Source organism: Balaenoptera musculus, chromosome 5 (genome assembly GCF_009873245.2).
Source record: "Balaenoptera musculus isolate JJ_BM4_2016_0621 chromosome 5, mBalMus1.pri.v3, whole genome shotgun sequence".
Classification (NCBI taxonomy): Eukaryota; Metazoa; Chordata; class Mammalia; order Artiodactyla; family Balaenopteridae; genus Balaenoptera; species Balaenoptera musculus.
Genome location: NC_045789.1, coordinates 36,924,522 through 36,936,857, shown reverse-complemented (window position 1 = coordinate 36,936,857; position 12,336 = coordinate 36,924,522). Strand labels below are relative to the sequence as shown.

The 12,336-nt window shown below is 34.1% G+C and overlaps 1 protein-coding gene across 3 annotated transcripts in view; it reads left to right on the top strand.

Annotated features, from left to right (window-relative positions):
* Nucleotides 1–8,035, top strand: part of TLL1 (tolloid like 1) — a 225,937-nt gene extending 217,902 nt beyond the window's left edge. For 2 of the 3 annotated variants that reach the window (XM_036854032.1, XM_036854034.1), the window contains exon 20: nucleotides 2,795–3,201. In XM_036854032.1, the coding sequence (XP_036709927.1) occupies nucleotides 2,795–3,198 (404 nt within the window). In that variant the 3' untranslated portion in view covers nucleotides 3,199–3,201. Of the gene's footprint in view, nucleotides 1–2,794; nucleotides 3,202–4,185 lie in introns of those variants that run through there. The other variant, XM_036854033.1, reaches the window with a different exon arrangement.
* Nucleotides 8,036–12,336: the final 4,301 nt, after the last annotated feature.

The following is a 12,336-nucleotide window of genomic DNA, read 5'->3' as shown; positions in this document are numbered from 1 at the left end:
TAATTTAAAAATCAAATAATATATTATTAGGCTCCTTAGAAATTATTTTGATAGAACTTAATTAAATTATAGTGCCTACTAAAAGCATTTATTGCTCAAATTACAGGCCCTCACAAGGATTTAACACTTTACCAGGAAATGAACAGAAGTCTTTCCAAATTAAAATGAGGGCCACTCTTTCTGAAACATTTTAAGTCACTCTTAATTGTAGTTTAAGTCATTTGTTTTGAGTATTGTCATTTTCTAGAAGTTTTCAATAAAATCAAATAATGATGCCTCACATTTCAGATTCACAAAGGCTTTGTGAAATCTCTTTTTGTTTAAATACTTCATTTCCTTCTTGATTTCTGTTCTGATCTGGGGTTGACAGAGAATTGTCTCCTCTGGATCCTGATTTGTTTTGCTACTTTGTTTCTCTGAAGTAGGCATGCAGAAGCCAGTGCCTCTCCCACAGTCCGCCCCTTCCTGGATTGCGGAATAAAAGTAATACAAGTGCCGACAGTTGTAAACAAAACAAAGCACTCAATTATATCAAACTTTGAGAATAAGTCGAATTTTTAAAATATCTGTAAATGAGATTACACTGGTTTATACATTTATATATTGAATTCAGAAATACTTTCACAAAATATTTTACTGGCCTTCAAAAATATAATCCTTCCTTTCTGAAAACAGATTAATAGTGCTTTAAATTGTTTTTCAATTTTTCTGGCTTTTCTTTTCATGCCTGAGTGGATCCCTAGGAGTATAGATGATGGCATTTAGATATTCTGACTAGAAAATAATAACAAAATGATGATTGTGTATACTTATCTGGCTTTTCCTATGTGCAAGTTATCCTTCAATGATTTTACGTATATTAGCCCATCACTCTTCATCTAGACCCTATCATTTGAGTACTATGTATGATCCCCACTTTAGGAATGAAGTGGGGGACAAAATCCCACAGCTGATGAAGCATAGAGTTCAGATTTGTACCCAGGCCATTTAGCTGTGGAGTTCTGTCACAGGGAGAGGACAATAATTCTTGGAATTACTGGGGTAAGAGAAGCACCGTGGTGGGAAAGGAAGGATGCTTGGCTTCCCGTCTGTGACACTTAAGAGATGATTCCCAAGACTGATGAGATTTGCAGCTTTCCAGAGTGGTTCTAAGCACATGTGTTTCTTCACATGTTTACATTTGTAATTGTGGCACCTACATCAATAGATTGTGCAAGACACCCCACCTACCATCTGGAAGACAAAGGGACATCATTTAACATGATGGGGAAGCCATTCTCATGATTGAAACCCTAGTTGGAAGTTCTTTCATATGTTAGTTGCACAAAGGTCTCTGAATGTGCAGTTGTCTGTGACAATGCCCATAGTTTTGGCTGAGCCTACATGTATTCAGACACATCTAGATGGGGTTCCATCCTGGGAATTCAGAAATATTTTGTTACTTAAAATCACCAAACCACAATGTGGGTAAATCATATACAAATCTGAAAAATCTAAGAATTTTAGCTGTCCTAATTCACGTTCACTGGGTCCTGCCAAGGACAATCTGGTCACAGGTGACCACACCAGGGTTACAATTGTGTTTTGATAACCAGAGGCTTAGCTGTCCAAATCTTTCCACATTGGATTTTTGTTTTTGTTCCCTCCCAACTCATACCAGTTTTCTTGGGACTTTCCTGGTTTTAGTACTGAAATTACTGTTTCCCAGGAACCTCTCAGTCATTGGCAAATAAGGGCAGAAAGAAACTCTACTTTCTCCTGACACTTTTCATATCCCTTTCTTTTTCTCCCTACCCCCAACCATATGTTTGTATGTGTACTTGGTTGGAGGAGACATTGTAGACTTCCTCTACAATTTATTCTTTAGTCATTGTAAAATCTGGGAGCTCAGACTACAAAGAGTTCCTGAGAAAATTTTGAAAACTTTTATTCTCTAAATTACACTAAATGTAAATTTTATGCAGGCTTATATATTTCTTTGGTATATTTACCTCTAATGACAAAAGTAGTAACTGGTAAAGCCAATATTTATTAATATCCCTCTGAAAAAGCCGTAAAAAGAGCATTTAAAATTCCTTTGTTTATTAAAAACACAAAATATAACTGACAAGGTTCTGGAACTACAAAAATAACTACAATTAATGATGTGTGTATGCTTTTCCCAACCAAGTTAGATAAATATTTCTACCTAAATAAAGTAATACTGGTCTGTATATTCTATGCAGAGAGTTCTATATGACACATATGCACATATAGGAGTTTTATATATTTTGTTGATCTTTAAGTTATTTCTTATTCCTTTGGATTCTGGGTTCTTAAATTATTAAGATTAAACTCAAATTAAGACACTGGCCTTTTTTCCATGAAAACGGTTATTTAAGACTGAAAACAACATGAGATATAACAATAAAAAAATGCATTGAGAGTTACTATATAGCAGGTACTGTTTTAAGTGATTTTTGTGTGTTAATTAAATCCTCAAAACCCACTAAGATTGGTACTATTATTATCATCTGCACTTTACTCTTGACCACTTTACCCTATGGATCAGAGAAGTGATGTCACTTATCCAAAGTCACTGAGCTAGTAGGTATGGAACTGAAATTCCAACCCAGCAGTCTCTTTAGGGCCTATAACGGTACCCACTATGCCATCTGAATCTTCAAATATGGGGAACATAACTGATGGTGGAAATGAATACAGAAGTTAGAGAGTGGTTAGACTATATTAAAAGAGAAATTTGAATTGTTAAAGCTCATTGAGCTCACTTATTTCATTTTTCTTTCCTGGGCAGAGTGTGGTGGCAGACTGAAAGTGGAATCAAAACCCAGAGATCTGTACTCACATGCTCAGTTTGGTGATAACAACTACCCAGGACAAGTTGACTGTGAATGGCTGTTAGTGTCAGAACGGGGCTCTCAACTCGAGTTATCCTTCCAGATTTTTGAAGTGGAAGAAGAAGCTGACTGTGGCTATGACTATGTTGAGCTTTTTGATGGTCTCGATTCAACAGCGGTGGGGCTTGGTCGATTCTGTGGATCAGGGGTAAATACAGTACCAGCAGGATACCATAGACATGATAAAAATGCCTATAAATTGGTGATTGATATGTGTAACATATGCAAATCAGCAGTGCTTTTACAAAATGGCTTGACAAGTTATAACATGCCTCTTCTTCCCTTACTTCTCCATCTCTAATGAATTTGCTCAATAATATTGAACAAGACAGATGAATTCAATAGCTATAACTTCTTGTTACTGTCCACATCTTAACTTTTTTAATTCATGTTTTTATTGTGCAATAAATATTTAAATGTTTAATTATCTAAAAGCAATATGCCTAAACACACACCTTTGACAATTTTGTAAGCTTCATAAATTAAATCATAAAGCAAAAAGAATATGCACATCATTGGCATTCCTCTCTCAACAATATATTTGATAAGTGGCAGTATCTACCATTGGTGTGGGGGTTTAGCCAGTACTGTTGAATGTTGCTCCATTGCAGTGGGCACAGGACGGAGTACCAAACATAGGTCAGAGGGTGTCTACATGAGAAATAAGAAACAGGAAAGCTTAAGGTTTTCTCAATGCTTTTCCCCCAGGATTCACTGCATTAATATCAAATGTTCTTCTGAATACATATTTTGTTCTGAAGATATTAGTCCCATTTTTCAAATGTCTACCAGTGACTATTTCTTAAATAATATTGAAATCCTGTCCAAATAGCTACTGAAATGAAACAAAAATTATTCTTGGTACTTAGATTATTAAAACAAGAAGGAATGGATTTGGATTCTGGAAGTGGCTCTGCCTCAGAGCACCTTCTGAAATAGATTTAATGTCCCTTTATCCTCTGTGAACCTCACTTTCATTACTTGTAAATCAAAGGAAATTGGCTTAAAATTTTGGGAAAAAACACCAAGTTCCAGAATTTGGAAACAGACTTAATTATGTTCAAAGCTCAGTTATATCACTGATCAACCTTGTGATCTTGAGCATGTCATCTGTTCTCTGAAACTCAAGTTTTCTCATCTGTAAAATAAAGTCACTCTTATCCACTTTTCAATGTTGTTGGGAGGTTTAAATTATATACCAAAAAAATTCCCAAACATGAATTACATTGAAGAAAAAATAATTCATTCTTGTTGTTTGTTTATTTGTTTTGTTTGTTTTTGTCTTCAGCCACCAGAAGAGATCTATTCAATTGGTGATACAGTTTTAATTCATTTTCACACTGATGACACAATCAGCAAGAAAGGATTTCATATAAGATACAAAAGCATCAGATATCCAGATACCACGCATACCAAAAAATAACACCAAAACCTCCATCAAAACATAAAGGAATGGGCATAATGGAAAGAAGATGTATTTCTTTTTTAAATGAAGATTTTAGCACAAAGTTTTATATAATGAGTTTGAGAAGAAGAAAACTGCAAGACCAGAATTATCTCTGTACTAAAAGAGAAGTTTCCAGCTAACCCTGATCAGCATTACCAGGATATCTGAACTTCATTCTTGACAGTATAAATATAAATAAAGTTGGTGAAAGGGCGTCTCATGCTTCAAAGAAGACTTCACAATCCTTTGTTCACAGCTCACCATAGCTGCTTCACAATTCAGCCCCATTCAGGGTCTGTGACCCTGCAGAGTGTCCTTTTTGAAAATTTTTCAATATATGGGAAAAGTAAAATGACCTTGCAGGTCATAAACTGGAACACCCTCTCCTTGTATCTTAGGATAATTGCTTTGACTTTGCATCTTGAAGACAGTGTAAACCAGACCCATATAAGTTGTTGTGAAGTGGGAGTCTCTTGAGGGTGGTTTATACTTTAAATGTGGGTATGACAAATGCTTGGAAACTGGAATATTTCAGCTTCATTATTTTCACTTGCAGGCTAAATTTACCTCTTTGAAACATAAATGATCTCGAGACCACTTCCTTTTTGTGACATTCTGACAAGTTTGAAATTTCAATACTGTCTATCATTGCAGTTAACTCTAGATATCATTTATTTAAGTGCTGGAAAATGCCCAGTTGATTGGTAAACTCAGTTCTTTCAGCGAAAGTGCTGTCTTTTCACACCAAATTCAAGAAGCCTTGTGATGTCTTATGAACTTGATGAGACAACTCCCAACAGGTGTGAACAGGATTCTTCTAAGTGACTGCCTGGATGGTTCATACTCAAGCTCCACTGCTGCTATTGTCTTTCTTTTGTTGTTGATCTGTTGTAGTTGTTAATGTTGATGTTGTCATGGTTAATGTATTATTTTTAAAAAATGAAATGAAATGAAGTGGAAGTAGGCCTTGTTAGAATTGAAAGATCTCTTTCTTTCTCTTCCTAGAAATCAGTTTTTTAAAATGCAATGTTGAAAAAAAAAGGATTTGTTTCTGAAAGACTTTCCATGGTGCTATTCCATAAACATTTTTTTAAGCAAAGTTTTTGACCTTTGAGCCAACCACCTGTAGACTATGAACGTCTCTGTCTGGATGGTAGCACTTGAAGACTAAAGACTTAATGTATCAAGAGTATATCATTGCAAGGGCAACACTTGTCCTGTGGAACAACTGCTTATATTGCCTTAGAATTCTTTCATATGATCGAGCAGATCCTCCTAAGATATACAACTTTTGAGAAGTTGAACATAATAGTGTATGTTAATTAGCAATTCTATGAGGAAAATCCATTTCTGTGACTGAGAGCATTGGGTATAAATATGGTGACCTGCTTTTATTGTAGAAAATGAATTTTCGCTTTAAAGGCAGGTTTTTAAAAAAATATTAATGTATGTATATGTGAGGTTGTCTGAATGAGTGGAGTTACAAGGAGGTGAAAAGTAGTGGGTGGTTGAAAAGTTTAAATTTACGTGCCAAGTTCTACTAAAACCCTATTTAAAGTAGCACCTTTCATAGGGCGTTTCATGGACAAATAATGGGAACTTCTAATTATTATCAACCCCATTTTAAAAAAGCTCCTTCCTTCAGAGAAACTCTATTTTCATATTTTTTGATGTTGATATAGATTGCTATATGAAGCAGCTTTTGTTCTGTTACCTGTCCATGAACATTCAACATTTAATAAAATTGAGAATTTTCCTTCATTTTACAAAATTAAGCTATACACACAGATTTAGCTTTTTTTTTTTTTTTTGTCATTGTTGCCTTGGAAATCTTTTCTTGCATATGAACTTTATTATGTAAATACATTTTTAAAACCAATCTTTTGATCTTACTGAATGTTACTTTGGAAATGTATAACTAACGCCTGCAATATAATGAGCTTTTTAGTGGAGCTGATTTATTCCAGTAACTCTTCTATATTTTTTTTCACTAATCTCCAGTTAGCCAAAATATTGGGAATGGGAATTAAAGGAGAAAAAAAACCTTAACACCTAATATACTACACTGTGCCCAGCCCAGTACTAGGCACATACACTAGCTCTTTTTAACCTTTATGACACCCTTTGAGAACTGTGGTGATGTTCTCATTTTGTGGTTTAGGAACTGAGGCTCAAAGAAGGCATATAATATTCCCAGGGTCACAGTGTAAAGTTAGATGTTAAAACCCAGGTTGTCTGATATAAAAATCTGTGTTTGTTCTACAAAATGTAGTAGAATCAATCTTGACCTATATAAATAGTAGATATATTTTATGATGAAACTTCTCCACATAAAGTCAATTTTAGAGGTGAATTACAGTAAAACTTTCAGGATAAGCATTGTTCCTTTCAGTAATAGCATGACAATTCAAATATCAACTGTAGATATCTTTAAGAACCACAGGTAGTACTAGAAATGTGAAAAACAAAAAAACTACTATATAGTTTGGAGTTAGTAACTATGGGCCTTTGTTAAAATAAATATATTAAATTATTTTATCTGGTGTGGTAGGAGAAATGTAGTGTTCTACTTTAAGAAATATTGTGGATATTCTGACTGACATCTTATTAGGCCACAATAAGCTGCCTTTGACACAACTGAGAAATAAAGTATTTAGAAGGCACACCACAGAGATGTTGTCATAACTTAGGTCTTCAATGGGAACATTAATTTTTTATTGTACCTTATGTCAGATATCAGCTCACTGAATATTATTTTTATATTAATTCGACTTTGGCTTAAGTATGTTGTTAAATTCAAACACAAACAGCTTCGTTGTTATTGTGTTAATAATTGTTAATTACTGTTCTAGGCATTTTATTAGTTTTGTAAATTTATTTTCAACCTCTACTCTCTATTTGCCAAAGTTTTAACTCTTATACAATCCTCACTAACTATACATAGAAGAAAACTGCTCCCACTTTATATGATTTTATTAAATTATTTTCAAATTCAATTTTGAATATTAATCTAGTTTAGTTAGGAAATCGTGACAACTGCACAAAACAACATTTTTAAAGAAATATATGAGAAACAGCAATTCTATTTCCAAAGTCTCCAAATGTCCCCTGCCTGTATTGGCTGAATTTTTGCTATCTTGGATTAATTTTAGTATACCACAGTTATCAGATTCAAATTCTGTTCAATTTTGTTTTTAAACATCTTAGTCTCCTTTGTTTGGTTTCTATTACTATATTTTTGATAGTAAGCCTCAAATAATGAAATTTTATTCTCACATATAGAAAATCTCTAAAAGCATCTAATTACTCTTTACAAGGCTAAATTTTTTTTAAAAGAAACATTAAATTACATATTTGTTTAGATTTAGGAAACTATAACCATGTGTGACATTAAAAATAACTTTTCTTAAAACAATTAACAAAATGTTTGGAAATTTTATTTAACAATAATTTTATTTAGCAAGAATATTTTGGATAAAGAAAACCTTAATACCACTTATTAAATCCGGCATGGGAGAAAGAAAACAGAAAAAATAATTACCATATAAAGATCTATAACTTGAGCTACAGTGATGCCTTCTGTTTTACTAGAAAAAATATGTAATATGAGCTTATCAAAAAGAAAGAAAAGATGGTCTATGGATGCATTTTTACATCAGTGCATAATAAATGGTTACCAATGAACATTTAACTTTTAGTCTTTTAGTGATATTGTTATAAAATTGAGAAATTTTGTCATTAGCTTAGGAAGTGATGGAAAGCCTGGCTCTTACACAATGTGAAATATTATTATTAGTCTCCAAACTTTCTTTTGACATGTACTTTTTAAATTGTCCAGCTTTCAACCTACCTACATTTCACTCCCCACCAGTGTACTCAAACTGAATTCAGGCTTACCATGTAATTCTAGTCAATACCATGACACTTACCTGGTTCAGAGGTCAACACAAGGTGATTCCAAACAGTGTATAGGGCCCTGAGCATGTCTCATATATATAATCTCCCTCTCGTCCGATATTTTGAATACAAATTCAGTGCAATAAATCTCAACTTCTAACTTTAGAAGACTTGTAGGTAAAATATTACTTGGGTTAAAGCCTATAAAAAGAGAAGACCTAAGCACCAACATGTAGTGTAAGACATGTAGATAGAAGGCCCTGACAGCTGGGTCTTCTCTTGCATTTGCTGCCAGAGCAGAGGTGGTTGAAGTGGCAGGGAGAGGTCCATTTCAAGGAATGCCCTTAAAATTATTTAAACAGAAGAACACCCAGAAAGGACAAATAAAGTGAAAGGATTATAGATAATAAGGCTTAAGTATGTAAATCTATCCTAAAACAATATTTAATGGACATTCCATAGAGGGGTATAATTAAAAATTAAATTGCAGAAAAATTTTCCACAGGGATGTAATAAATTTGTTAAAGTCATTTTTACACCATTGTACAACTATTAGTTGTGTTTGAATTTCATGGAAATAGAGTCTTTCATATTAATTTTTGTCATTTTTAAGCCAAAAGACATAGACATTTATTTATTCAACAAATATTTGCTTAATGCCTATAATATGCTAAGCACTATGTTAGATGTTAAGAATTTAATGAGACTTTAAAAAGAAAAACAATCACAATCTTTTCTTTCTTGAAAGTTAAATTTTAGTGGGAGAGATAAATATTAATATTAATTAAAAGCAAATCACAAAAAGGCATAATTGCATATAAAACATGCATGTGCAGAATTCCCTGGCAGTTCAGTGGTTAGGATTCCATGCTTCCACTTCAGGGGGCACAGGTTCAATCCCTCATCAGGGAACTAAGATCCCACATGCCACTGTGGTGCAGCCAAAAAAAAAAAAAAAATGCATGTGCATTTTACTACCATTTTGGGGGCACTCTTCCAAACAGCATGGTTTGGATTTTGAGACAAGTATTAACATAAGCATCCTTTCCTTACCCTTGATTTTCCACTGTCTTCTTACTTACATTTGTGCTTTCTAAAATTTCAACTTTTGTATAAAATAACTTATTTTTGCATCAATCACATATTTTCAGCTTATAAATGAAATTATTTATTCTCATGATGAGCAATAGGAGTGGGATAACATATCAAAATTCTGATATTTATTTATGTAGTTATTTAACAAACGAAACTAAACAATGTAATTTTATAAAAAGCACTACCTAGGGAGGTGGCCTAGATGGAGAATCCTGACTTCACCTCCTTCCATGGACACATCAAAATTACAACTACTCACAGAGCAACTCTCTGTGAGAACAACCTGAAAACTAGTAGAAAAGAAAAGATTTTCCACAAAGACATAAGATAGAAACCACAATGAGAAGAGTTGGAGGGGTAGAGACAAGACATAGTCAGACCCACAACCCACCAGTCAGCAAACCACAAATGTACAGAATATCACAATTGTAGATGTTGTCCTCAAAGAGCAAGGAGTCCAAACCCCACATCAGGCCACCCCACCTGCGGGTCATGTGCCAGGAAGATGAGCCCCCAGATTATCTGTTTTTGAAAATCAATGGGGCTTGTGTTCAGGAGAGCCAGAGGGCCATAGGAAACAGAGCTCCACTCTTAAGGGGCACACACAAAATCTCACATGCTATAAGACCCAGTGCAGAGGCAGTAGTTTGAAAGAAGCCTTTAATTTCAGACCCATTTCCTGATCTTGGAGAGCTTCCCAGAGGGGTAGGAGGCAAATGGAACTCCTGCTCATGATATAGACACTAGCAGCAGATATTACTGTGAGCTCATTCCAACGGAAAAACATTGGCACTGGCAAGCACAATATTGGAATCCTCCTTCTAGCTTATTAGGGCCAAGGACCCAGCCCTGCTCACCAACAAGCCCCACCCTACCCCCAGATCACACACAGATTATCATATTAAAATAATCATATATATGGGGTTATATATGACCTCATGGTAACCACATCCAAATTATAATAGATACACATGCAAAAAAGTGAAGAGAATCCAAACATAATACTAAATAAAAATTGTCCTCAAATCACAAGGGAAGAGAGCAAAAGAAGAAGAAAGGAACAAATAAAAATTAGAAAAACAGCCTGAAAACAATTAGCAAGATGGCAACAAGTACATACCTATAATTAATTACTTTAAATGTAAATGGACTAAATGCTCCAGTCAAAAGACATAGAGTGGCTGAATGGATTTTTTAAAAGATCCATATATATGCTGCCTATAAGAGACTCACTTCAGATCTAAAAACACACATAGACTGAAAGTGAGGAGATGGAAATAGGTATTCCATGCAAACGGAAATGAAAGGAAGCTGGGGTGGCAATATTTATATTAGACAAAATAGACTTTAAAACAAAGACTATAATAGGAGACAAAGAAAGACAGTTCCTAAAAATCAGGGATAAATTGAACCAGAAGACATAACAATTGTATATTTATATACACCCAACATAGGAGCACCTAAACACATAAAGCAAATATTAACAAACATAAAGACAGAAATTGACAGCAACACGATAATAGCAAGGGACTTTAAGACGTCACTTACATCAATGGACAGATAATTCAGACAAAAAATAAGGTAACACTGACCTTAAATGACACATTAGATCAGATGGAATTAACAAACATACACAGAACATTCTTACTAAAAGCAGCAGAATACACATTCTTTTAAAGTGCACATGGAATATTCTCCAAGATAGATCACATGCTAGGCCCCCCAAAAAATCTCAGTAATTTGAAGAAGATTGAAATCTTATCAAGCATCTTTTCCAAACACAAAAATATGAGACTAGAAATAAACTACTAGAGAAAAACTGAAAAAAAAAAGGAAACATGTGGAGGCTAAACAATATGCTACTAACAACAAATGGGTCAATGAAGAAATAAAAGAAATAAAAAATAGCTAGAAATAAATTAAAATGACAACATTGCAAACCAAATCTATTGGATGCAACACAAGCAGTTAAGAAAGGGAAGTTTATAGCAATACAAGCTTACTTCTGGAAACAAGAAATATCTCAAATAAACACAAGCTAACCTTACACCTAAAGGAACTAGAAAAACAACAAGCAAAATCTAAAGTTAGTAGAAGGAAATAAATCATAAAGATCACAGAAGAAATAAATGAAATGGAGACCAAAAACACTGGAAAATATCAATGAAAGTAAGAGCTGGTTCTCTGAAAAGTTTTTAAAAATTTAAAAACCTTTAGCCAGACTCATCAAGGAAGAAAGAGAGAGGGACCAAATAAATAAAATCAGAAATGAAAGATGATAAGTTACAACCAACACCACAAACATACAAATTATCATAAGAGATTAATACAATTATATGCCAACAAAACAGACAAACTAGAAGAATCATACTGATTCCCAATACTGAATCAGGAAGAAATAGAAAATATGAACAGACCAGCTACCAGTAATGAAATTGAACCGGTAATTAAAAATCTCCCAATAAGCAGAAGTCCAGGACTAGACAGCTTTACAGGTGAAGTCTACCAAACATTTAAAGAAGAGGTAACACCTAACCTTCTCAAACTAGTCCAGAGTATTGGAGAGGAAGGAATACTTCTGAACTAATTCTACAAGGCCAACATCAGCCTGATACCAAAACCAGACAAAAACATCACACACAAAAAAAAATTATAAGCCAATATCAATGAAGACTATAGATGCAAAAATCCTTAACAAATATCAACATCCAAGTTGAACAATATATTAAACACCATGATTAAGTGGGATTTCTACCAGGAATGCAAGAATGATTCAATATCCACAAATCAATCAATGTGATACACCACATTAACAAAATGAAGAATAAAAACCATATGATCAGGACTTCCTTGGTGGTCCAGTGATTAAGACTCTGCACTCCCAATGCAGAGGGGCTGGGTTCGATCCCTGGTCAGGGAACTAAATCCCACATGCTGCAACTAAGAGCCTGCATGCCACAACAAAAAGATCCCACATCCTCAACTAAAGATCCCACATGC